At 50.3% G+C, this 27073-nt stretch overlaps 1 protein-coding gene, 1 long non-coding RNA gene and 1 pseudogene across 3 annotated transcripts in view; 2 read left to right on the top strand and 1 right to left on the bottom strand.

Moving 5' to 3' along the window:
- The window catches only part of CASTOR2 (cytosolic arginine sensor for mTORC1 subunit 2), a 55342-nt gene extending 44154 nt beyond the window's left edge, over positions 1-11188 (bottom strand). The window contains exon 1 of the mRNA XM_055409994.2: positions 10845-11188. Coding sequence (XP_055265969.1) covers positions 10845-10957 — 113 coding nt within the window. The 5' untranslated portion in view covers positions 10958-11188. The remainder of the gene's footprint in view (positions 1-10844) is intronic.
- A 228-nt stretch (positions 11189-11416) lies between these two features.
- On the top strand, positions 11417-22366 carry LOC129545598 (uncharacterized). Of its 2 annotated transcripts, none has more exons than XR_016036601.1 (4): positions 11417-11658; positions 12462-12533; positions 12980-13067; positions 22128-22366. It is a non-coding gene; the product is annotated as an uncharacterized LOC129545598 (long non-coding RNA). The 2 variants fall into 2 exon arrangements; XR_016036600.1 differs by lacking the exon at positions 11417-11658 and adding an exon at positions 11692-12013.
- Positions 22367-22772: 406 nt separating this feature from the next.
- LOC148773633 (large ribosomal subunit protein eL39-like) lies at positions 22773-25376 on the top strand (annotated as a pseudogene).
- Positions 25377-27073: the final 1697 nt, after the last annotated feature.

Raw genomic sequence — 27073 nt, forward strand, 5'->3', positions numbered from 1 at the left:
AGGATCTACCCAAGAGAGGTGAAGACACACATTCACACCAATATCTGTACATAGACGTTCACCGCAGCGATCTTCATAGTAACAAAAATGGGGAAACCATCCAAACATACGTCACTGGATGAATGGACAAGATGTGGTCCCTCCATATGATGGAGCATTATTGTGCAGTAAGAAGGAACGGTGAACTGACACACAGGCTACAACAGAGACGAACCTTGAAAATACGCTACTCAGCGAAAGAAGCCAGTTACAAAGAACCACATACTGTATGATGATTCTGTTGGTATGAAACGGCCAGAAAAGGCAAATCCCCAGACACGGGAAATGGATTAGTGCTGCCAGGGGCTGGGGCTGTCTGCTTAATGGGCACAGTTTCTTTTGGGGCGACAATCAACGAGTTCTGGAATTAGACAGTGGCAACAGTTGCACAACTCTGAATACACAAGAGGCTTGTTGTGCTGCTGTTGCTGTTTAGTCGCTAAGTCACCTCCGACTCTTGTGACTCCATGGACTGGAGCCCGCCAGGCTCCCCTGTCCGTGGGATTTCCCAGGGAAGAAAGCTGGAGTGGGTTGCCACTTCCTTCTCCAGGGGGGATCTTCCTGACCCAGGGATGTTCCCTTCTACACTGGCAGCCAGATTATTTACCACTGGGCCACCAGGAAAGCCCACCCAAGAAGCTACTGTGTTGTAAATTTAAAGAGGGTGAATTGTATGGTATTTTATGTGAATTTTATCTCAACAAAGGTGCTATTAAAAAAAACACAACACTGCTTTTCACTAGTTGCTTTTGTGATCTCGGGCAAGGTATGAACCCTACATGCCTCAATTTCCCCATCTGTAAAATGGGGCCAGTAACTGTACCTACGAGCTAAGGGTTGTTGTGAGGATTAAGTGAGCTCATTAAGCAGCTGTCTCGCCGGTTGCCAGCACTTCCCCTCGGTCTGACTCTGCCGCCCACGCTGCCCTGGCGCACCGCCATCTGCTCACCCACCACACTGCCCTTTGATTCTGCACACTCACCGTGCTCCTATCTCTCCCACCCAGTGCCCAAATTTTCGTCAAACATACATCCTATCAAATTTACCATCTTGATCATTTTAAAGTTGACTTTTCAGTAGTTAACTGCGTTCGTATTGTTGTGTAACCGATCTCCAGAACTCTTCATCCTGCAAAACTGAAACTCTATACCCACTGAATAACAACTCCCCACTCACCCCCCCTCACCAGCCTGTGGCAACCACCACTCGACTTTCTGTCTCTACGAATTTAACTTCTCTGGGTACCTCATGCAAGTGGAATCAAACAGTATTTGTCTTTCGGTGAATGGCTTATTGCAGCTGGCATAATGTCCTTAAGGCTCATCCATGTTGTAGCATGTGTCACAATTCCTTTTTAAGGCTGGGTGATACTTTATTATCTGCAGAGACCACATTTTGCTTATCCATGCATCTGTTGATGAGCACTTAGGTTGCTCCCACCTTTTGACTATTATGAATAATGCTGCCATGAATATGGGTGGGCAAGAAGACCCCAAGCTTTTAAGGCCAGACCTTAGAGATGTGAGTGTGTCCATTATAAGGAAAGGACTATAAGTCCAATATAAGTGCGCTGGCTTCCCTGGTGGCTCAGTGGTGAAGAATCCACCTGCAATGCAGGGGATGTAAGGGACACAGGTTCGATCCCTGGGTCGGGAAGATCCCCTGGGGTAGGAAATGGCAACCCACTCCAGTATTCTTGCTTGGAAAATTCCATGGAATTGTGCAGGGCAGGCTACAGTCCATGGGGTCACAAAGAGGATGTTACCTTTAAGGCAAGGAATAAGGTTTAGGGGGCCTGGCAGCTGGGGGAGATGTTAATGGTGGTGAAGAAGTGGCAGCGGATCTTGGACAACCAACAATGGTGGGATGAGGCTGGTTCATTCAGGGCTAGTTCCTCGGATCAGAGTCTGTTACAAGAAAGTCATTTGCCAACACGTGCAAGCTCAGGGCTTTGCAACAGAAGATGAGCCAGTGCAGTGAAGCTCTGGTCCTGAGGCCTGGACTGCACCTGGGGCCAGCACAGAGGGAGATAAGCACTCCCCACTACGGCACAGGTGATTCTAGAAAGTCACTCACCCAGCCCCAGGGCGGCTTTGAGAGCTGTCTGGCTGGATGAAAGGTAGCTAGGGTGATCACACATTCTGGTTTGCCCTGTTGTCTGGGGTAATTATTTTTAGTGCTCCTTGTTATTCTCAGAAGTGTCCCCATTTAGATGACAAATTACATACAGTTACCTACTGCATAACAAATTGCCTGAAAACCTAGTCACTTGAAACAACAAACTGGTGTATCTTTCACAGTTTCTATAGGCTAGGAAGGTGTGCCTGGCTCAGACAGGTATTTCTGGCTGAGGGTCTCTTATGAGGTCACAGCCCACGTGCAGGTTCGGGCTGTGGTCACCAGAAGGCCTGCCTGGGGGCAGGAGGATTTAAGGTCAAAGTGACTCCCAGGCTGGCAGCAGCTGGGAGGTCTCAGCGCCACTCCACTCTGGGCCTCTCTGCAGGGATGCTTGAGCATCCTGACAACATGGCAGCTGGATTCCCACAGAGCAAGTGGAAGGCAGAGACAGAGCGAAGCCATGCCAGGCAGAAGCTATCATTTTGATGCCCCAGAAGCATCACAGGATCACTTCTGTCCCCTTCTGCTCATTAGAAGGAAGTCACTAATCCAGACCCTACACGTAAAGGTAAGGGAGCTTTAGCTAGCTTTTCAAGGGAACATTGTCAAAGAATCTGGGATATTTAAAAACTACCACAGTTGCTCTAAAACTAGGGCATGTGAGGTGGAGAGAGGGAGCAAAGCCAGAGAGGACAGAAGTCAGATCAAAGAATATTTGCAATGCCAGGTAAGGAGCACAAACCAGGATCTGGGGACGAGGTGAGAAGGGACTGTTTTGAGCAAGGCAGAGATAAAATCAGGGAATCACAGTGAAGCATGACAGCTACCCCAGCACCCGCCTCTGGTGGGGTCACAGGGTTCCACTCGGCCCCCGCAATACCAGCCATCACCTCCTTCTGGGTCTTTGGGCCTGTCACCCTCTGTCTTTGGCAGAGAACACACCTTTTCTTTCCACTGGACCGAAGTTCCTTTTGTGTCTCCCACAGGGCCCTGCACACAGGGAGTGTACACTACAGGGTTTCTGCATGGACAAAACAGATCAGTTTACACCAACCCCAAGCTGTGGGCACGCCGGGCCTGTATGTACTCTGCACCCACCTTTCTCTTTCCAGCCTCCAGGCTTTGGTTCTTCCTGCCCGGAGGGCTCTGGCTGTGCCAACCATCTGCACTGCCCTGGGGGCAGATGGGACTGGTGGGAAAGTGGTTTGGATAATTTAGCGGGGAGATGAGCAGGAAGAGGCGTGGACCTCACTAAGCAGGTGCATGTGGGGCAGGCCAAGGATAACTTTGTGCTTTCCACACCTTGGGCTTCGGAGCTGGCACTGAGCCTGTGTCTTTGTCTGGGGCAGCAACAGGCCATGGACACCCCCGGCAGGCGTAAGAATTGGCTCTGGGCTCCCCCACTCTCTCCATCTGTGTCCACCCACTGCAGCTCACGACCCGGCCTGTCTTCCTTCGTCCCCAGCACCTCCACCTCCTGACATCTCCCCGTTCCACTCAGACTCAGCTCACAGGGCCGTCTCTTCTGGGAAGCTTTAACTGCTTGTAGCTCGGGATGCTACAGGCTTCCCAGGTGGCTTGGTGGTAAAGAATCCACCTGCCAATGCAAGAGATGCAGGAAGATTCCCCTGGAGAAGGAAATGGCAACCCACTCCAGTATTCTTGCCTGGAGAATCCCATGGACAGAGGAGCCTGGCGGGCTATAGTCCATGGGGTTGCACAGAATCAGACACGACTTAGCAACTGAACAATTGGGATGCTACAGCATTTTGGCTGTCACACTCAAGAGACCTGGAATGCCTGGTGTCCTCAGCGAGGTTCCTGGAGGGCAGTGACAGGCTCTTCTCTTCCTATATCAGAGTGTGATTGTATGTGCATTGTTTTGTCGCTAAGTAGTGTCCTACTCTTTGTGACCCCATGGACTGCAGCATGCCAGGCTTCCCTGTCCCTCACCATATCCCGGAGTTTGTCCAAGTTCATGTCCGTTGAATCAGTGATTCCACCCAGCCATCTCATCCTCTGTCGCCCTCTTCTCCTGCCTTGAATCTTTCCCAGCACCAGGGTCTTTTCTAACCAGTCAGTTCTTTGCATCGGGTGGCCAAAGTATTGGGAGTTTCAGCTTCAGCATCAGTCCTTCCAATGATTATTCAGGACTGATTTCCTTTAGGATGGACTGGTTGGATCTCCTTGCAACCTAAGGGACTGTCAAGAGTCTTCTCCAGCACCACAGTTTGAAAGCATCAATTCTTCGGTGCTCTGCCTTCTTTCTGGTTCAACTCTCACATCTGTATGTGACTTGTGGAAAAGACCATAGCTTTGACTAAATGGACCTTTGTCAGCAAAGTCATGTCTTTGCTTTTTAATACACTGTCTAGGTTTGTCATAGCTGAAGGCTCCTTAACGCACACACATAGCTTTGTGTGTGCATTAAAGAGCCTTAAAAAGTCCAACCCTAGGCTTTTCAAACTCTGCATCCACAGACTCTCAATGGCTAGCTTAAAGAGCATTTTCTCTCTCAGTTAACACTGGAGTCCGCAGTGGACCCCAGGCTCTATTTGAAGTGCTTGTCATGGTTTGTCTAAGTCCCCACAACAACCTAGGCGGGGGGCATGAACACTATTCTGATTTAGAAATAAAGTGCACAGACAGGTCAAACATTGTGCCCCAGGTCACACCGCCAGGATGCAGGGGTGCTGAGATTCCACCCGAGAGGCGCCAGGCCCCAGGCCCCCTCTCCCCTGCTCATCTGGCTTTCCCTAATGTGATCTTCGCTCATCTGTCTTTCCCTAACGTGATCAAACAGTGGCCTCAGCCCAACACCCTCGGAAACAGTGGACTGTTTGCAATTTTGAGCTTTTGTCCTGTAAATGCCTCTTAAGTCTTCAGTGCTCACGATGGCTCATTGGCAAGATTTCCCAGAGGCAGCACCATGGATGAATGATCGCGGGCCAAACCGTACCCGAGACTTAACAGACAGCAGATCCGGCCCAGGCGGGCAGTGTGGGTTTCTGTGAGCACAGGCTTACTGCATATCACGTAGGTGCTTTTTCTTGCCAATCAAAAGAGATGGACTTTCTAGATACGAGCATCTCCTGGGCAAAAAGAGGATGCTGCAGCTTCCTGTGCCCCCACCCCCAACTTGCATTTCAGGATAACGATCTTGCCCCTGCCCCAGCTTCATTGTTATGGCCTCTCAGTGACACCTCTGCTGAGCGGCCCCCGGGAGGGGGTATGTCCAAACCAGTGTGATTTTAGACCTGGCTGAGAAGTCTCAGGACAGGTTCCACAACCAGATGGTTGTCCAGTCGCTCAGTTGTGCCTGACTCTTTGTGACCCCATGGACTGCAGCACGCCAAGCCTCCCTGTCCTTCACCATCCCCGGAGTTTGCTCAAACTCATATGCATCAAGTCGGTGATGCCATCCAAGATTTTCTGGGTTCAAATCCCAGTTCTGCCACTTGGGTGTGTCCCTGGGCATTCAAGGTTCTCAGTCTCCTCATCTGAAAAGTGGGGACAATCCTGCTTCAACTTTAGAGGGTTGTGAGAATTAAACGAACTAACAGATGTATAGTGCCTGAAATGTACTAAGTGCTTTATAAGTATCAGCTATTATTGTTGTCATTGTTGGTTTCTTCATACACTTATTCATTATTGCCAGTTTTCCCTTCCGCGGTTGCAGAGAGCAAACTGGGGTCCCTGAGGAGCTCCATCTCCAGATGGCCCCAAGACTCTAGCCAGGCGTCCCCAGCTGCAGTGGTGCATCCTGATTGGCTCGTGATGGTCTCATTTCCTGTGCCTGTGATTGGTGGAGATATACTTATGTGCCTGGTTCTGACCAATGAGATGAGGAAGACTGTGTATGAGGGGGATGTGATCCCAGAAAGGTTTTCTCATAGACCTTCTCAAGGCAACGGCCCTTTCTGTCCCCAGGGTCCTCGCCACTCCTTCCCATGACTGCCCATATGGACTAGAGGTGCCCCAGCCATTCCACAGAGCCAAAGAGAAAGACAGGGCCCTTGATGATATCAAGCCTTTAAGTTACCAGCTCTCAAACAGCCCAATTCATGACTTCATGGTGCAAAGTTCATACTTCTTATTGTTTGCACCAACTTATTTGCAGCCCAAAGGATCCCAACTCTATTCCATGGTTGGTCACATTATATCTTCTTGGGATTAAGCCCACCATACCAGAGGAAGGATTTGAGTTCAGCGGTGCATCAAGGAAGACTTCCTAGAGGAGGTGAGGCTAACACGGGATCTAAAAACGCAGGAACGAGCAAGTAAACAAAGGGGGTAGGGCAAAGAGCAAACATTCCAGGCAGAGAAATAAAGGCCTGAGGCTAGAGACACTATAGGGTGTGTGTATCCATGCAAATAATCTGTGTGGCTGGGAGCCATTTGAGATGAGACTGGAATGGTGTGGTGGGCTTTCCAGTGGGCCCTCAGCCAGGCTACAGAAACTCAGGCTATCACAGGGCTGAAGGAAAGCTCTCTGGTCAGCCTGGATTTGGCTCACCTCAGGTCTCCCCCTCCAGCCATGGGCCTAGAACAAATGTACTCAGCCTGCCTTCTGCCCTCCTTTCCAGCCACACTCAGATGCTGCTGCCCTGACAGTCAGGGCAGGGGCACTGGGCCTTGTTTCTCCAGGTGTGATTCAGTCTGCCGAGCCTCTTCCAGCCCCCAAGGCTTTCAGAAAAGCCTCCGGCTGGAATCTGGGTCACTCTGCACGAGTCGGACATCCATCAAGTAAGCAGTTACTAAGTGCCTACAAAGCAGAGTGCTAAGCACAGCGGAGAAAGGACCTGGTTCAAATCCCAGTTCTGTTTCTTCTGTGACCTTGAGCAGGCTGCTTTACTTCTCCAAAGCCGGTGTCTTCACCTCTTTGGAACACATGGTAAAAGCAGTGGTACTAAGTCGCTTTAGTTGTGTCCGACTCTTTGCGACCCCATGGACTGTAGCCCACCAGGCTCCTCTGTTCATGGGGATTCTCCAGGTGAGGATACTGGAGTGGGTTGCTGTGCCCTCCTTGAGGGGATCTTCCCAACCTAGGGATCAAACCCATGTCTCTCAGGTCTCCTGCATTGGCAGGTGTAGTTCTGTTTTCCTTGGTACTGGCAGGGGGGTGGGAGAGAAGAAAAAGTTAAAAAGATGCACAAAAAACTTCCTGAAAGTAAGGTTTATAAACTAGGCGGTGGGAGAGTAAGACAAGCAAATGATATGCTCCTATGGACAAAACTTGAGAGGTGATGGTTACAGGGAGGAAGTAGAACATCTGGATGCGGGGTGATGAGGGACAAGCATTCCTAGCAGATTAGGCAGGGTGGAAGGGATGTTCCTAAAGCTTTAGAACGGTATGCTGCAAATACATGGGCTGGATATAAGTGTTGAATACAGGTGTCACTGAACCTGTAACAGCAGATTTCTGAACTTGAGCCAGAAAGATGCTGATTCAAATTCAGGCTCTACACTGACAGCGTAACCTTGAATGAGTCACTTAACATCTGAGCCTCAGACTCCTTCCTTGCAAAGCAAGTGTAAAACCTAGTTCAGAGAGTCGTGTGCTCAGTCGCGCAGCTGTGTTTGACTCTGCAATGCCATGGACTGCAGCCCACCAGGCTCCTCTCTCCCTGGGACTATCCGGGCAAAAATACTGGAAGGGGTTGCCATTTCCTCCTCCAGGGGATCTTTCCAAACCAAGGATTGAAACCACCCTGCATTGGCAGGCGGATTCTTTACCACTGAGCCACCTGGGAAGCCCCAATTCGAAGAGCTGTACTGTGGTATATGCAGGATCCTGAACCAGAATCTGGCTAATTCCCACTTTAATGCCCTAAGATGCAGTGCCACCTCCTGCAAGAAGTCCTCCAGGCTCCCTCAGGTCATCCCCCAGATCCAGCTGCTAGCCCCTAGACACTCCCCTTTCTGCTGTGATGGCCTCTTCTTTCTCTCTCACCAGCCCTGGGGCTTCGAAGAGGAAGAGGCAGGGATCTCAGCATCTCCTGAACCCAGCTGCACCCACACAGGGAGTGGGCATCTACTGATGCCACATCCCTCCCAAGCCTCCACCCAGGTAGACACGAGAGGGAGGAAGTGACTAAGTCTGTGGCGGGGTGGAGGGAAGCGGGGTTCAGGGAAGTTTTGGGTGATAACACTAGATCTTGAGGGTTCAACAGGAATCTACTGGTGGGAGGTGGGAGGAGGGGGTTTCAGGCAGAGAAAGAGAGAAAAAGAACTCCAGCAGGGAGGTGTGAGTGGAAGTAAACTGTGGGTCAAACAGTTGCGCCAGAAAATGTCTAACTAAAGATGAGAATTCTGGATTCAGATCCCAAAGGGTCTCAAATGCCACGCCGAGGGTTTGCCCCTTCAGGGAGTGACCGCAAACAGATAACAGAGCGACAAAAACGACAAGGCTCAGGGCCACCACTGGGGGCAGATAGTGATGGAGGAATTAAAGAAGGACCAAAAGTTCTACCTGGATGACTGACTGTTGAAAAGTGCTCCAATAATACATCCACACCCTGCTCCCCCTTCTCCTTGCACAAAAGCCAATTTCCACAATCATTCCACGCTACACCCACAGCAGCCCTGAGACACCTATGGGGCCGAGCAGTGCTGTCTTCATTACAGACAGACAGAGTGAGAATCAGAGAAGGAAATGGACCTTGCCACGGTCACGGGGGCAATGAAGGGGCGCATCACAACCTGAAGTCAGCAACCTGGCCCTGCCCAGGAGGCAGGCCTCTGGCCATTGGACAAATGTGCTGAGCACCTTCTAGAGCCAGATCTGGGAGACAGGGAGATGACCTTTGACCTCTGAGTCATCTTGAGACTGGACTGATCACCTGTGCTTCTGGCAGGAGAGGGAGAAGCGGGACCCACTGAGCGGTGGGGTTTCTGTGGTCCAGACAGGTCAGCAGGGGCTCAACTCCAGGACAGGCCTATCTATGAGACCTCCAAACTGGACCTTGGAGTGGGGGATTGAAGGGGGCCAATCCCCCCACAAAGGGAATGGGACAGAGGGAGGGGCCCTTGGCTGCCTTTCTAAGAAGCCCCCAAATGCCCCCTCCTGCCAGCACCCAGGCCCCCGCACCGCAGCAGCCTGAGTCATCATCCTGGTCGTTTGAATGGTAGCCGAGAAATCAGCCAGGGGGGCTGCCTAGGGCTGACAGCCAAGGGTTGGAAAAACAAGGCCGCTCTCTCTTACCTCCAGCCTTGGAATTTCAAGACAGGCTGGGGGTGGGGAGCAGAGGGCAGGTAGGTGCAGGAGGGGTGGGTATCAAGAGTGGGCGGAGGCTGGGGTGGGGGGCCAGAAGGACGCGGAGAGGTTCAGAATCTGAGCTGGTGTCTTTTGTTTTCAAATGACCTGTTTAATAATTACCTTTGCAATCAAAGGAGCCAGGGCCCAGGGAAGGTGAGCATTCAACCCTCCAAACCCCACCAGGCAGCCGGGCAGCCGGAGAAGAAAGTAAACAAGATGCCACTGGCTCTCTGCTCCATCTCGCAAACAATGGCGGGACTGAGCTGCCGGCTCACACACTCACACACACACACACACACACACACACACATCAAAGTGAGATTTCCAGGCAAGAACTTTAACAGGCAGATAAGAGGCTCGGATTGAATTTTCCCCTCACATTCCGGGAGCTCCCCTTGAGCTTGCGTCCAAGGGGGTAGCCTAGGGGCTCCCGTCATTTTAAGTTAACCTTGATCTGTAATTTATTCATTCATTTTGCAGAGAACTACCTCCGACTCAACCCCCGAAAAGCCTAGCCAGCAACAACTTCATCCCTTTAAACAGTCACAATGGTGGACAAACAAGGGATTTAAGTTACAGCGGCTAGCTAGCACTCACACTCCGGCTCCTTAAAAAAACATCACCCTAATCCAAGCCCCGACGGGGGCTCACAAAGTCAGACCCTGCCCGGCAGTGGGAAAAATCCAACTTGAGTTTTTTTTTTTTTTTTCAACCTCCCAAGGCCTTCAACTATTTTTCCCCCTGCAGCATCCAAGCCCAGCCTCAAGGCAGAGCCGTAAACACGGCTGCTCCTCCCCCTTCCACGGTTCGGCAAAACAGCCCCCCCCGAGCCCCCCACCTTCCCGGACCCCGAGAGAAAGAACCACAGCGACCCTCACCCGCAGCCCGCCTCCCCTCCCCTCCCCTCCCCCAGCCTCCAGCGCCGTCCGCAATCGTCGCAGGCACCTTGAGATAAACACCCACTAATGATTTTATGATTTTTCTGCTCTGGGTAGCCGCACTCAGCAGAATCCCTTCCCCCGCCCCGGCGACGGGGGCCGGCCCCACGGAGGGATTGGGGGATGGGGGGGCGTCAGTTTTTTTTTTTTCCACACCTGTTTTTCATTCATTCATTCATTACCGGATTCCACAGCTGCCGGCCTGGCCTCTGGATCTCGGGGAGAGGATGGGAAGGGGGCTGAGATGGGGGAGACGGCGGCAGGGGTGCATCCTGCGTGTGCGCGTTGGGGTGGGGGGCTCGGGATGGAAGAACCCAGGTGGAGGGCAGAGCCGGCGGCTTTGTCAAACACCAGGCGAGCGGTGCGGCGGGGGCGGGGCGGGGGCGCTCCCCGGGGCTCGAAGTTGTTTTCCGAGCCGCGGCGGCGAGGACGGCCGCCCGGGTGCGCCTCTTTGTCTCTCCCCGGCCGGCGCCGCGTCCCCGCGCGCTCACCTGGTCTTGGAGGACAGGAAGGCAAGTTTGATCAGGCCGTAGGTAAAGAGCGGGATACTCTCCTTGGCGACGCTGGCAACTTGCAGCCGGTGCTCCAGGATGTGGAGTTCCATCGTCCGCCCGCGCTCCGCGGCGGCTCATCCGCGGGGGGCGAGCCGCGGCCCCCGCCCCCCTGCGCGCGCCCAGCCGGCACCGGAGCGCCGCGGGCAGCCGGCCGGGGGAGCCCGGAGCTCGGCGCCGGGCGGGCCGCGGCGGACGAAGTGGGAGGCCCGCCGAGCCGCGAGGGGGGCCGCGGGCGGCGGGCAGGCGGCGGGCGAGGGCGGCAGCGCTGGCGGAGCAGCGGCGCGCGGAGCCCGGCGCGGAGAGCAGCTGGTGTTCGCTGTAACAAACAACTTGCCACTCAAACGCCGGCCCGCTGGGCATGCGCGGCCGCCGCGGGGCGTGTCGGGACTTGTAGTCCCGCGGCCGGGCGCCGGCGGCTGCTGATGTCAGGGGGCCGGGCGGCCGTGCTAGGGGCCGGCCCGGTGCTGGGGAAGGCGGCGGGGCGGGGGGTGGCCTGAGGGGCGGCTGGAAAATGCTGGAGCGCGGGCCCCCGCGGGCCCACGGGGAGGCGGAGGGCAGAAACGGGGGCCTTTGGAGCCGGCTGGAGCCGGAGTGCAAGCCCTGTCCCTCCGAGCTCGGGACTTGGCGCTTTTGGGTGCAAAGCGAGTGGCCCACAGAACTCCGGCTCTTGAGGAGGCCCGAGTTTGGGAGGGGAGAGGTTTGGAGAAACCGATAATTACAGTGCAGAGAAGCAAAGCAAAATAAATAAAGGGTGTGTGTGTGTGTGTGTGTGTGTGTGTGTGTGCTGGGGACCGAGAAGGCTTCAGGGGGGTTTCCTGGAGGAGGGGACATCCAGGCTGGGTTCTGAAGCATGAACTGGAGCTCGCTGTGGAGGGGGAGGGGCACGCGGGGATGGAGGCGGCCGGCGGCCTTCCAGGCAGAAGGAACAGCATGTCCAGAGGCACAGAAGCGTGAAAGCCCCCACGGAGCCGTGTTTGGCTTTGCTGGAGCGGAAAATGTGAGGGAGGAGAGGCCAGAGATAAGGCAGGCGCAGTCACCAGGAGCCGGGTCTAGAGGGTCAAGTCTGCAGAACTAATGAGGTGGCCGTTTATCCGGCGGGACAGAGGGTGAGAGGGCTGCGAATGAGGGAAAAGTCTGAAATACACCCCCAAGGGCTGCCCACCCCAGGCCAGCATGTCCCGGACTAACGTCCTGCCACGGCTCCCCGTTAATGGCCTATTGGAATTTTAAAATTTTCTAGGTTAAAGTTACTGGTGCTTTGCTCTTGGGCAGAGTATTTTGGGGACGTGATGGATTAGGTTTACCTGCTGGGGCTGTCTGGGAACTTTCTTTTGGGGGAAGATTCTGACCATGCCCTATCGCCATTCCTCAACCCCACCTCTTGAGGTGGGGGGACATATGGGCTACCTTGTTTCCACAAAGGGGCTCAAAGCCTGCAATCTGGTGGCTGTTAAAGCATCTTGACCCCCTTCCCACTTTACTTTCCCTCAAGAATTTATCTCCATCTAATGAAGAATATTTGTTTTGTTTTGCTTGTCTGTCTCCCTCTTCTAGAATCTCAGCTCTATGACGGCAGTGGGTTTTGTCCTCTTGCTGTATTCCCAGTGCCTGAAATGTGGCTGGCAGGTGAGAGACATGTATTCAATATTCATGGGATGTATAAATGCATACATCTCTTCCTTTAGCATGGAGAGACTTAGAAGGCCCAAACAAATGCATGCAGGGGCCAGGCAAGTGTGAAGGGGAAAAAAGCAGTTGGGTATCAGACAGTTGGGAAATGGTACAGGGGAAGGGAGGCTTGACTGAAGGCCTAAAATTCTTAAAACAAATGAAAGCAACCCAAGAGGTGAAACCAAACAAGGCCAAAGGCAGGATTTGGTCAGTTTTCTGACTTCTGCTCTGGATGGCCTTGGTCAGTGTTTTTTAATCTGTAGTTTATGATCCATGAGTGGGTGGTGAAATCAATTTAGTGGGGCATGACCAGTATTCAAAAAGAAAATTGAATAGAAAATGACGCAGAACTTTGCACATAGAACAGGTGATCTATTACTGTGATCTTTTCTATGTTTCAGGAAGCTTTCATCTTGGCCACGTGTGTACATGTGTGCATGCCAGCCTAAATGTACATCCAGTGAGCATACACTGGATCTTGATGCAAAGGTATTTCTCTGTGTCTTGGGTCAAAAATAATTTGAAAACCCTGGGATTTCTAGTTAATTAAGCCAGGCTGTTGTGAAGTTTGCAAATTTAGGAGCACATTGGTTGGATTTACAGAATTGCTTTCACTGAGCTGTATTTGGTGCTTAAGTTTTGGGACACTGACACCTGAAATGATAGTTGGGAATTTGAGGAAACTGACCTCTAGGTTGTCAGATCAAGAGGATGGTTTCAGGCTGGGCCTAGGGTGAGACATTCACTCTCAAGGTCATGCCTGTCTTGACTCTGCACATTCTTGTGGAATTCACTTCTCTCTTGCTCCCTTAGCTTTGCAACCTTCTGGTTCTTTCTTGGTTTTTCCCTCTTTGGTTTCTTTTCTGCCCAATCCTAAAATATGTGGAGGCCCACCTGGTGTTCCTTCCTGTAGTGTGTTTTTACAGCAGTGGCTGCCAGTGAATCTTGTCTCCTGGTAAGGTATCCCACATTGATTTTGGCCTTGTGACTTTCTTTGGCCAATAAGGTCTTAGCTGGGTAGTACATGTACTTGGTAACTCCTGTGCATTGACCCCTGCCCGCTTGGTTGCTCCCCTGAGTCCACGACGCTGTGAAGAAGCTTAAGTGAAAGTTCGCATGGAAAGAGAGGCCAGGTGTTCCAGGTGTTGCTGCTGAGCCCTATCCTCTGCTGACAGCTGACATCAACCAGACGCGTGAGTGAACTGATCTGGGACCTTCTAGCTCACTATCCAGACACATGCAGCTACATGAATGAGCCAGGTGAAGCCAGAAGAGGAACTACCCACCCAATCTATAGAGCAATAATAAATACAGCTGACCCTTGAGCAGCGTGGGTTTAAACTGCTCTGCTAAGTCACTTCAGTCGTGTCCGACTCTGTGTGACCCCACAGATGGCAGTCCATCAGGCCCCCCCGTCCCTGGGATTCTCCAGGCAAGAACACTGGAGTGGGTTGCCATTTCCTTCTCCAATGTGTGAAAGTGAAAGTGAAGTCGCTCAGTCATGTCTGACTTGTAGCGACTCCATGGACTGCAGCCCACCAGGCTCCTCCGTCCATGGGATTTTCTAGGCAAGAGTACTGGAGTGGCTTACCATTGCCTTCTCCATTAAACTGCTCAGGTCCATTTATACATTGTTTTTTTCAGTAGTGAATAATGCAGTGCCTTAAAATCTATGGTTGTTTGCATCTGTGGATGTGGAGCCATGGATACTGAGGAACCACATATATGAAGGGTCATTGATAAATTATAAGCAGAAAGTTCCCTAAGAATCTGCCTTGCAGGAGATGTGGGTTCAATCCCTGGTTGGGGAGCTGTTAGTAAGATACCACATGCTGTGGAGCAACTAAGCCTGCTCACTGCAACTACTGAGCCCAGTCGCCTCAAGGAAAGATACTTCATTGTGCCACTAAGACCTGATGCAGTCAAATAAATAAAAATAAATATTAAAAAAACTATAAGCAGATTTTCAACTGATGGAGGAGCAGCATTCCTAATCCCCACCTTGTTCAAGGGTCCACTGCAGTTAATTTTTAGCCACTAAGATTTGGAATGGTTTATTATGCAGAAATAGATAGCTGATATTTCCCCTCACCCTTCGTCTACTCTCACTCTGTGGGTGGACTCAGCCTCTGACTTCTGATATGTTGAGAGCCCCTAAATTGACAGTTCTAGCCCAGAACGTGTTCCTGAAGCCCCGATTCACTTATCTAACTTCCTGACGGTTGGGGATGTGTGTGTATGCGTGCTCAGTCATGTCTGACTCTTGTGACCCCATGGTCTGTAGCCCACTAGGCTCCTCTGTCCATGGGATTTCCCAGGCAAGAATACTGGAGTCGGTTGCCATTTCCTTCTCCGGGGAATCCTCCCAACCCAGAGACTGATCCTAAGTTTCTTGTGTCTCCTGCATTGGCAAGCGGGTTCTTTACCACTGTGCCTCCCGGGAAGCCTGATTGGTTACATCCACCTAAATGTTCACAGGCTTGGGCAGCTCACCCTGTTTACACCTTACCTCATCATCCAACCCAGGTATCTCAAACCTCTGGAGCTAATGTCTTATGATCTGAGGTAGAGCTGATGTAATAAATAATAGAAATGAAGTGCAAAGTAAATGTAATGTGCTTGAATCATCCCCAGACCACCAACCCCACTACCGCCCCCTAGTCCATGGAAAAATTGTCTTCCACGAAATCAGTCCTTGGTGCCAAAAAGGTTGGGGACCACTGATCTAACCCATCCTAGACCTTCTCCTCTTCCTCTCGTAATCTGTCTTGGTTGATGACATTGCTGCCAATCCCTAAAGTTACCAGCCTGATCTGGCAGGTTGTATTTTCCAAGATGGTCACAAGATCTTTTATTCGGCATGCTCTCCTGGCAACGTGAGATTGATCATTGTCTCATTAGGCAGTGGGTCAGTGTTCCCTTGTCTTGAATCTGTGACTACAGAGGAAATGACACCTGTGACTTCTAAAACTAGGTCATACCTCGTCATCCTGTGTCTACCTGGTCCCCTCGGGACGCTCACTCTCTGAAACCATATGCCATGCTGTGAAGAAGCATAGGTTCCATGGATGGATCACAGGTGGAAATTTGTATTGGTGTGTTAGGTCTGCAGAACACAGACTGGGGGCCTTAAACAACAGAAATGTATTGTTTCACAATCCGGGCGCTGGAAGTTCAAGATCTAGGGTATGTTTCTTCTGAAGCCTTTCTCCTTGGTTTTTAGATGGCCACCTTCTCCCTGGTGTCCTTGTGTGGTCTTCCTTCTGTATGTGTATCTCTGTCCTAATCTCCTGCTCTTATGAGGACACTGATGATACTGACTAAAGCCCACCCTAATGACCTCATTTTAACTTAATTAACTCTTTAAAGACCCGTTCTCCAAGTACAGCCATGTTCTAAAGTAGTTGGGGTTAAGACTTCAACGTATGAATTATGAGGCATCGTGGACACACTTCGGCCCAAAGCAGTGTTCCAAATTCCACAATGGCTCAGCGAGTAAAGAATCCACCGGCAACGCAGGAGACACGGGTTTGACCCCTGTGTCGGGAAGATACCCTGGAGGAGGGAATGACAACCCACTTCAGTATTCTCACCTGAAAATCCCATGGACAGAGGAGCGTGGTGGGCTACAGTCCACGGAGTTGCAAAGAGTCAGACACAATGAGCGACCAAGCACAGCACAATGTTCCAGCTAACAGCCCCAGTGGGTGACAGAAACCTCAGGGTAGATCAGACAGCCCCCAGACCTGGGGAGGAAGGCTTCGCCTGACATGAATGAGACTCTGAGCAGGAACCACTTAGCTGAGCCTGATCACCCTCTCGAACCATGGAAGGTAATAATTAGATAATTATTGTTGTTCTAAACCACTGTATTTTAATAGCAATAGATGATTGGAATATTCTAGAATCAGTCTGGTTGCTGGTGGTCATGGTGGATGAGGGCAGGGGTAGCTGACTAGGGAATTATCCTGGGTTGGTCCCTCTTGCTTTCCTGCAGCCCCCCTCCCCCCGGCCCCATCTAAAACAGGTCTTGATTTTATTTACTGCACACCTCTGTAATCCAGCTGTCTCTTCACCTTGACCATCATGTTCCCGTGTCCTAGATTGTTACAATGGCTTCCTGATGCCCGTCATCCTCCTTGTGTTGCCTGATAGATGTTCCATGATGTGGGCCTGCCACCTGTAGCTCTTTTAGGGACCATGGCTCTCCTAAGAAAACCAAGCTCTGGTCCTCCATAGTTGGTCTTATGGGAAGGGAAAGAGGCTTTCTTGCTCATAGACCCATCCTCCCCAGTATGGTAGACATTGGCCGAACATGGCTATTGAATACTTGAAACTGGAGCTAGTGCCATGAGAAATGGAAGCATTAATTCTACTTCATTTTAATTAATTTAAAATTTAAAAATGATGATTTAGTTATTGGAAAACATTGACGTATGTTTGGAAGAGGCTGCCCAGCTGTCCTGGTTTTCCTGGAACTGTGCTTTTAGGATGTGGAACTCTTGAGTTTTAAAACCAGGACTTGCGGACTTCCCTGGCAGTCCAGTGGTTAAGACTCCGAGCTTCCACTGCAGAAGGTACAGGTTCAATTCTTGGTCCGAGAACTAAGATCCCACTTGTCATGCAGCATGGCCAAAAGACAAATGGAAAACCAGGACTTGAGTAAACAAGGATGAATTGGTGACACTGCTTTGAAACAGGTTGGTTATGGACATCTATGAAATCCAAATACAGCTTGAGTATTGTGGATGAGAATTTAGCAGCTGGATGGAGATACGCCGTAAAAGTCAAATACACCCTAGCTTTCAAAGACTTGGTATAGAAAAAAAAAAATCTCCTTAATAATTTCTTATATTGATTACATGTTGAAATGATAATATTTGGGATGTTGAGTTAAATAGAATATATACTAAAATTCCATCTGTTTCTTCTTTACTTTTTAAAATTTGAAGTCACATATGGCTTGCATTATATTTTTATCTAGCCCTGCCCTTGAGTAGTGACTGTCAAACTGTGGTTGGTGTCAGAATCACTGGGGTGCTTGGTAAAGATACCCAGGCCCAGGCCTTGCCCTGCTTGGGGAGCCTGGGCCCCTGTTCTTTATCAGCTTTCCTGATCTCGGTCACCCTGCTGTGGTGGGGTGTGGTGTGGAATTATAGATGCCAGCAACCCCTTTCTTCTTAAGTCTGGGGTCTCTGGACCCAAGAAAACAATACACCAAGACAGGCAGGAGTTCTCAGTCTGCCTGGCTAAGGCCTAGCATGGGCTTTACCAGCATGAGCTGCTCAGATGGCATAGAAGCAGAAAAAGAGGAGAAGGAGGGGAGGGCCAGGAGAACTAAGGGGGCATCTTTTTCTGGGGCTTTGTTCTTTCTGGATCCTTCCCTAGACCCTAGGTGAGCTGACCTTGAATCTCCTTCCCTGGGTTTGACAAACAATACCAAGGGCCATGGGGAGTCATTGAAGGTTCTTGAGCAGGGGAGGAGCCCGATGAAATGGATATCTTTCCGAGGGAGCCCAGGCCTCCACCACTTCCTTTTCCCACACTTCACCACAGGGCTGCAGGAAGAAGAGATTTCTCTGATTCTTTTTTGGAGAGTCCCTTCCCATATGCTCACCTTCACCCCCACGGAAAAGGATTGTGTGCTTATTTGCTCAGTCATTTCTGACTCTTTGCGATCCCATGGACTATAGCCCACCAGGCTTCTTTGTCCATGGAGATTCTCCAGGCAAGAATATTGGAGTAAGTTGTCATGCCCTCCTCCAGGGGATCTTCCCAACCCAGGGATTGAACCCAGGTCTCCTACATTGTAGGCGGATTCTTTACCGGCTGAGCCACCAGGAAAGGGAAAGGATTACTGGTCCCCAGGGTGTGGTAGACTGAGTTCAGGTCCCCAGAATGCGGTGGACTGAGTTCATGTCAACTGTCGCAGGTTAATCCCCATCAGCCATTATCCTCATCTCAGGCACAGGCTCTTCTTCCTTCATGCTCCCAGGCCTGCCCAGCCTTGCCAGGATCGCCCAGAGACCAGGTGCCGGCCTCTCTGCTGCAAATCCACACTTAGACACAGACGCCAGGCACCACTTGGCCCCACGGAGGGAGAGAGTGTGGGGTGTGAGAAGCCAGCCAGCCAACCAACCAACCATCACTGCATCCTTGAGAACCAGGCCTGGTCTGAGTTTGGCCTCCACCACATTCTGTGCTGTGCAGATTACATCTTTCTCTGCTTTGGTTTCCTAATCTATAAAATGGGCACGATGGTGCCTTTCTCACAGAGCATGCTCATATGGAGATGAAAGAACGCCTTTGGGAAAACATCCAGCACTGCTCCTGGCACTTGGTAGATACTCATTCATCAAATGTTTGTTGAATGAATGAATGAGTGTGTGGATGGGCACGTTGGCACTCTGGCCTCAAGGGCAGCCCGCCTTGAGGGGGCTTCCAATCTATTCCCTCCTGGCTTGTGGCTCCCCTCCGTGAAGGAGGAAAGGAGGGAAATGGGTGTGTCTAGGGCTTCCCCGTGGTGCCTGTGTGTGCTCCTTGCAGCGGATTCCCAGAACAGGTAGGGATTCATATGCTCGTTTTACAGACAGGGAGACTGAGGCTAGGGGAAGGTCAGGAGGAGCCGACTGTGGACACATCTTTTCTTGGTCTCCCAAGGGCCTGCACCAGGGCTGAGCACGTAGTGCTACTTAGGGAATGCCGATTGGTTGAGTCGGAGAGTGAACGTCGGGCACTGAGGTGACAGGAGAGGCCCCATCCTCCTTATTGTGACGTCCTCGGGCAGGGCGAGAGGCAAGGAGTCTTTCTCTCATGCTGTCTTGGATTATTTCCTTTCACACCCTCTTCCTGCCTCCTCTCCTTCTACTTCTCAGCAATTTCAGCAATTTTATTTTCCCTTTTCTTTCTTCCTCCCCCGCTCCCTTCTTTCCTCTCTCTCTCATGTAACCTGTGACTGAGGACGAGACTGCATAGCCTCTAAGAACCCGAAGATCGACATGGTGGAAGATAGAGGCTGCTGCTGCCAAGTCGCTTCGGTCGTGTCTGACTCTGTGCGACCCCGTAGACGGCAGCCCGCCAGGCTCTCCCGTCCCTGGGATTCTCCAGGCAAGAACACTGGAGTGGGTTGCATTTCCTTCTCCAATGCATGAAAGTGAAAAGTGAAAGCGAAGTCGCTCAGTCATGTCCAACTCTTAGCAACCCCATGGACTGCAGCTACCAGGCTCCTCCGTCCATGGGATTTTCCAGGCAAGAGTACTGGAGTGGGGTGCCATTGCCTTCTCCAGATAGAGACTGAGGGACCTCCAAACCCCTACCATTCACACATGGCTGCCTTATTTTCCTCAACTGTAAACTGGGTTGTTTTAAGGAGTTGGGGTGGTATGTGTAGGCGCCGAGTACAGGCCCGACCAATGGAAAGAGCCTGAGGGATGTGACTTGTTGATGTGGTTTCATCTGTGCTTCAGGCTGGCCTGACTGCAGCTCTTTGATATCCTGGGAACTGATTTGAAAAACATCAGGGCCTGAGATTCTGAAGATGTGACTTGGGGTAGATTGTGCATCAGTTTTACTATCCCTAAAATTCAAGTGTCTGGGGTGCTGCTTCCCAGGAAGGTGGTGAGCTGTTGATCATTAAGTCATTGGGATAGGAGAGCCATAGCTGATTCCTGTGGAACTAAGGAACTCTGGGATGATATGTGGCCTTCCCCGGGGTGGTGTTCCTTCAAGGCTTGTGGAGTGACTCAGGATGCATATGTGGTGATTGACCAGTGGGAGTGGCCTGGGGGTCCTGGGTGACCTCTGATCCAGAGCAGTTCCAGAATTCCTTCTTGGCAGATGTCAGGAGAGGGAGCTGTACCTAGGGCGTCTTTTTGCACATTGCAAAGGCGATTTGCTCTCTTGGGAGGGAATCTGATCTCTAACATCCTTTGTGAAGATGCAGAAACATCTGCAGTGGACACTGCTGGGATTGCTCATGAGATATTAGTCTCGTCTCAGTGAAGAGAGCAATTTATCAGAGGCCATTCCTTCCAGCGATGAAGAACCTTTCAGAACTTGATTGCACTTAATGCATCAGCCTTTCCAAAGTGTTTTATTCCACCCTCAAATGAGATAATGAAGCCCTTTAATTTACTGTTCAACTCCCACACAAAGTGAGTGGGTCAGGCCCGAGGAGACAGAACGCTGGACCCCAGCTCAAGAGGCCATGTACACCCAGGGTGTTGTCAGCCTGGAACTGCCCGTCTCCTGGCGGGAGTTGGCATGGAGTCCCAGGCAGCCCAGAGTAAATCCCAGTCTGGTGGCTTCCTTCCTCTGCATCCCCAAGCAAGTCACTTATTCTCTCGAAGCCTCAGTTTCGTCTTCTGTAAACTTAGGATGGTTGATGACACTGGCGTGGCAGGGTTGTGGAAAGGATCAGGGGTGATGTGGCTAAGGGGGCAGTGCCTATCACTGGATAGATCCTCAATACATAGAAATTGTCACTGGGTAGTGAAACTGAGCTCTGAGACCTCAGAGGAAGTTGTTCTTGCTCCTGGTCACGGGGGGGCATTCACATCCATGGCTCTGCCCTGGAGTTACCATTGGCACCAAATAAATCAGCCTTCAAGGCCTTTACCTCTTGCTTCTCTGCCTATCTCATCCTGATCATTTCAATGGAGCTAGCCCATCAGACCGGAGAAGGCAATGGCAAGCCACTCCAGTACGATTGCCTAGAAAATCCCATGGATGGAGGAGCCTGGTGGGCTGCAGTCCGTGGGGCCGCTAAGGGTCGGACACAACTGTGCATCTTCACTTTCACTTTTCACTTTCACACATTGGAGAAGGAAATGGCAACCCACTCCAGTGTTCTTGCCTGGAGAATCCCAGGGATGGGGGAGCCTGGTGGGCTTCCGTCTATGGGGTCGCACAGAGTTGGACACGACTGAAGTGACTTAGCAGCAGCATCAGCAGCAGCCCATCAGACAGTAGATGATGGATTAATGGCTGTAAAAATCCAGCCATGGGCAGCATCGGAGCCCAGGCTGGACCTTGCCCAAGCCTCCTTCAGCCTCCCATTTGGACCTGGGGGCTTCTCGACCTCCCCTCCCCTGGTTTTCACCCCCTGTTGGACATGCGTATTCTGACATATGTGATGGTGCAAGCTCTGGGTAAATTTAAGGGGCCTCATTAGATTTGTGTTGATTACAATACTCTCCCCTGAAAGCAATAAAGTTGCTTGCTTTAACAATATCATCATGGGCTTCATAGGTGTCTCAGTGGAGGCGAATCTGCCTGCCAATGCAGGAGATGCAGGGAAGATCCCCTGGATGAGGGCATGGCAATGCACTGCAGTATTCTTGCCTGAAAAATCCCATGGACAGAGGAAACTGTCAGGCTACAGTCCATGGGGTTGCAAAGAATTGGACCCAGCTGAACATGCATGTGTTGCGTGCGTGTGCACGGGCATGCACACACACACACACACACAATATCAGTATATTATGATACTTTTCCACGGATGGAAGTAAAGCATCTTGAGAAAGGGGTGTGTTTTCTAATTTGCTACAGGTCCGTCCAGATGAATGGCTTACCCTTCCTTCCTCCACTGCCTTGTTGACCTTCCCTGGCTCAACCCTGCAGCCCCTTATGGCAGGATTCTGGCATTTGGCCTCTGTTCCTGCTCTGGCCTGGAGGGACCAGCCAGGACTTGCACTGTTGGCTTCATCTCAGGCAGATTCCTGACCGGCTCTTGTCCTGACCCCAGAATGACTCCTATCAATGTCGTCTCCTCCCTCAACTAAGACCCAGTGCAGTCAAATAAATAAATATATTTTTAAAAGTATTCCTTCGACTTATTTCCTTCCTCTTCTAATGGGACTTCTCTGCCTTTCAGAGTTTCTGCTGTTTATTTCCAGGAGCCCCAGTGGGTGTCTCACTAGTTCTCACACACATTTTTCTGCTACATTTTATTGCCATTTTCCTCCTCCTGTGATTGATTTTCAAGCTGGGATGGTTGCTCTCAACGTTTCAGCTGTCTTCTCCCATCGCTGTGGCCCTCACTCCTCAGAAGGCTGGCTTGGACACACCTCTCTGAGCTGCCCCCATCACCCTAAAATGACTTTCCTATCGCTTCCAGGCTTGCCATTTCACGGTCACACAGCTACAAAGTAGGCTGTTATCTCTTAGTACTGTGCAGACTGTATTCTCCCCAAAATGGTACCAACAGTGACTCCCCATCTTCACATGGTCTTCATACAATGGGACTCTGACACCCCTTCTTCTTGGATCGGGATGGATTTGTGACTATGGCAGAAATCACAGAGGGTCATAATGAGTGATGTGGCTTCAGCTAGCTTGCTTGGGATGCTTGCTCAGGGGACCCAGCCACCATGCTGTGAGGAAGCCCAAATCGCATCCACCTTCCAGCCAGGGGAATGGCGCTATCTTGAAACAGTGGATGGTCCAGCCTTAGTCAGCCACCCTAGCCCGTGCCACCTGGAGCAGAGATGTCGCCACTGAGCCTTGCTCAGACTGTGGATTCATGAGTAGAATAAGTGTTGTTTGACACCACCAAGTTTGAGATGGTTTGTTGCACTGCTGTAGACAAGAGACACAGAGTTTTCTCCAGTTTCCAGTATTCTCCTTCCCTGGGACTCAGACCTGGAGCCATGGGGCTGAGCCCAGGCCAACCTGAAGGACTGATCTGGCTCCACCCACTTGGGAATTACATTTCCCTTTCCTCAGGTTGAGCCTCTGCCTGGGAAGCTCTTGGGTCCTCTTAAAGACTGACCCATGGGGACAACTGGTCCCCTGGAATTGACTGAAAGCGAAAGTCGCTCAGTCGTGTCTGACTCTCTGCGACCCCATGGACTATACAGTCTATGGAATTCTCCAGGCCAGAATACTGGAGTGGGTAGCCTTTCCCTTCTCCAGGGGATCTTCCCAACCCAGGCATCGAACCCAGGTCTCCTGCATTGCAGGCGGATTCTTTACCAACTGAGCTATCAGGGAACTGGACATCCTTAAATCCTGGAGGGCCAGAGTTTAGATTAAAACCAAGACATCTCCTTCACTTCCTTCTTATCCTCCACTCCTAATCACAATCTTGGTTATTTTATGAGAGGGAAACTGAGGCTCAGAGAAGTTGAAGCACTCTCCTCAGGCAGTACAGCCGGGAAATGGGAGACTGAGATTTGGGCTCACATCTGTCTGCCTTTCCACTTCCCTGGGGACTGTATCTCTGTGTTATGTGCAGAGGCTGATGCTTCACAGGGGCCCCTTGTGTCTCCCTAAGGTCCTAAGCCACTTTATCACCCTCTTTACAGACGGCCCTCAAAAAAGATGTGTGTTCAGATGGCTAATAAACCTATGAAATGCACTCAACCACATTTGTAGCTAGGAGATGCAAATAAAAATCCCAAGCTGGCGGTCCAGTGGTTAGGGTACTGTGCTCTCACTGCCAGGGCTGTGGGTTCAATCCCTGGTCAGGGAAGTAAGATCCTATAAGCCACGTAGAGCAGCCAAACAATGCCCCCCACAAACAACAACAACAAAAGCAAACCAAGCATACCCCTGCTGTGATAGAATGTAAAAGCGCATCTCTCAGACCACCTCCCATAGATTTGCGGCCCCAGCAGTCATTTTGGCCAACTCTGGTCGTTCCAGCTTTGGTGCACCCTCTGGATTCAGCGGGGGCTCGCTTTCTCCCTCTGCTTGCACCTGCTTCCTTCCTGACCACAACTGTTGATCTCAAGAGCACTTCTTAATAAACATCCTGGTTGCTGAACTCCATCTCTGTTTCCAAGGGAACCTTACCAGTAACAACTACAGATCCACTAGAATGGCTGAAATATTTTTTTAAAAATTGAATGCTGTTTTTCATGTTTTTGAAACATTACGGCCTGGAAACAGACTCACGCATATATGGCTAGTTGATTTTTGACAAAGGTGCAATGACAGTTTAATGGAGAGAGAATAATCATTTTGACAAATGGTGCTGGAGCAACTGGACAGCCATATGAGAAAATAAAAAGCAAGCAAAAGAAAAAAACAGCCTTGATTACCTGTACCTCACAACTTACACAAAAACTAACTCAAAATGGATCATAGACCTAAAAGCAAAACTTAAAATATTCCCCAGAAGGAAACATAGGAGAAAATCATTGCGACTTCAGGTTAGGCAAAATTTTTCTTGGTTAGGCAAAATTTTTCTTGGTTATAGCTTCCTTATCCATGAGCTATAAAAGAAAAATATGGTAAATTAGGTTTCATAGAAATGAAAAACATCTGATTTTGAAAAGACATTCTTATGAAAATGAAAAGACAAGCTACAGCCTGGGGGAAAATATTTATAAAACACATGTGATAAAGAACTTGTATCCAGAATATAAAGCATCCTGAAAACTTCATAATAAGCAAACAAATGACCCAATTAAAAATGATCCAAAAAATGGAGTCAACCCCGCAGACAAGAAGATATGTGGATGGCAAATGAGCATGTAGAAGGATATTGAGCTTCATGAGCTATTAGAGAAACGCAACAACAACAAAAAAACCAAAATGAGAGGGACTTCCCTGGTGGTCCAGTGGTTAAGAATCTGCCTTGTGTTCTTTTCTCTTCTCTGCCATCCTGTGTGGGGTTGAATTTGCTCCTCGCCAAGTCCTGTCACGAGACTGTCAGTATCAAGTGATTCCTGGCCAAGAAAGAGAGGCAGAATCATCCCATTCCCCAGTGGACTCGAATGAAAACTGATAATAAAATCAGGTACAGCTCCAAGAGCAGACAGACACTGGAGAAGAATCAAGCTGGGTCTATAGGGAGCCTCACATGTGAAGTGGCACATTTATGCTCCGTCAAGGTCACTTACATCTTAACCGAATCACAGAGCTGAGAGCATCGCTACTGTCTGAACAGCTCATGGGAGAATGGGATGTTTGGCTCTTGGTGTTTCCTGACTAGCGGTCCATTTGGCTCAGAAATAAGTATGTGAAACCTCTCATTGGAACTGTCACTGTATTATTCTGGTTTGTGATGATGTACTGAACAAACACCTCTCCTGTCAGGTGAAAAAAAGAAAAGAACCTGCCTTGCAGTGCAGACGATACAGGTTTGATCCCTGGTTAGGCAACTAAGGTCCCACATGCCTCAGAGCTAAGCCTCTACACCGCAACTACTGAAGGCCATACGGCACAACTAGGGCATCTGTGCAACATCATGAAAGACCCTGCATGACGCAGTGAAGATCCCATGTGCCACAGCTAAGACCCAATACAGCCAAATAAATGATGAACTTTTAAAAAAGCAAAATGAGGTACCAGTAGACCTCTGTTACAATGATTTGACAAACAAGCTTGATAAGACCAAGTGCTGGTGAAGAGGCAGAGCAACTGGAACTCATGCAAAATTGCACAGAATATTTGGAAAATGGTTTGGCAGTTTCTTATAAAAGTAAACATGCACTTATCATCGGAGAAGGCAATGGCACGCCACTCCAGTACTCTTGCCTGGAAAATCCCATGGACGGAGGAGCCTGATAGGCTGCAGTCCCTGGGGTGGCTAAGAGTTGGACATGACTGAGCGTCTTCACTTTCACTTTTTGCTTTCCTGCATTGGAGAAGGAAATGGCAACCCACTCCAGTGTTCTTGCCTGGAGAATCCCAGGGATGGGGGAGACTGGTAGGCTGCCATCTATGGGGCTGCACAGAGTTGGACACGACTGAAGCAACTTAGCAGCAGCAGCAGCAGCACTCATCATGTGATCCAGCAATCCCATTCTGAGTTGTCTACCCGGGAGAAATAAAAACATGTGTTCCCACAAAAACCAGCCCACCCATGTTTACAGCAGATTTATTCATAATTTCCCTTCCTGGAAACAACCCAGATACACTGTAATTGGGGAATGGATGAATAAACTGGTAGGTCCATACAGTGGAATACGATTCAGCAATAACAAACTGTGGAAACACTCAATGACATCAATGAACCTCACACACATTATGCTCAGTGGATGAAACCAAAGTCAAAAGGCTTCATACTGTATGATTACAAATGCTGGGAGTAGGGTAAAGGATTTGGGGCCTATCAAGTATCACCAAGGAAGTCTGGAAGGTGACAGAACTGTTCTACATTATGATTCTGACAGTGACCACTCCACTGTATGCATTTACCATAACTCATAGAACTGTACGCCAAGAAGAGTAATATTTACCGTATGCAGATAAACTAGACTGAAAGTTTTGAACCCAAAAGCCCTTTATGTAAGTAGTATCATACTGCATGTATCCTTCTGCAGCTTGCTTTTTTTGCTTGCCCTAATGAGTTGACTCACTGGAAAAGACTCTGATGCTGGGAGGGATTGGGGGCGGGAGGAGAAGGGGACAACAGAGAATGAGATGGCTGGATGGCATCACCGACTCGATGGACATGAGTTTGAGTGAATTCTGGGAGTTGGTGATGGACAGGGAGGCCTGGCGTGCTGTGGTTCATGGTGTCGCAAAGAGTCGGACACGACTGA

Source organism: Moschus berezovskii, chromosome 27 (assembly GCF_049115385.1).
Source record: "Moschus berezovskii isolate FMDL1 chromosome 27, NW_MosBer_1.0, whole genome shotgun sequence".
Lineage (NCBI taxonomy): Eukaryota > Metazoa > Chordata > Mammalia > Artiodactyla > Moschidae > Moschus > Moschus berezovskii.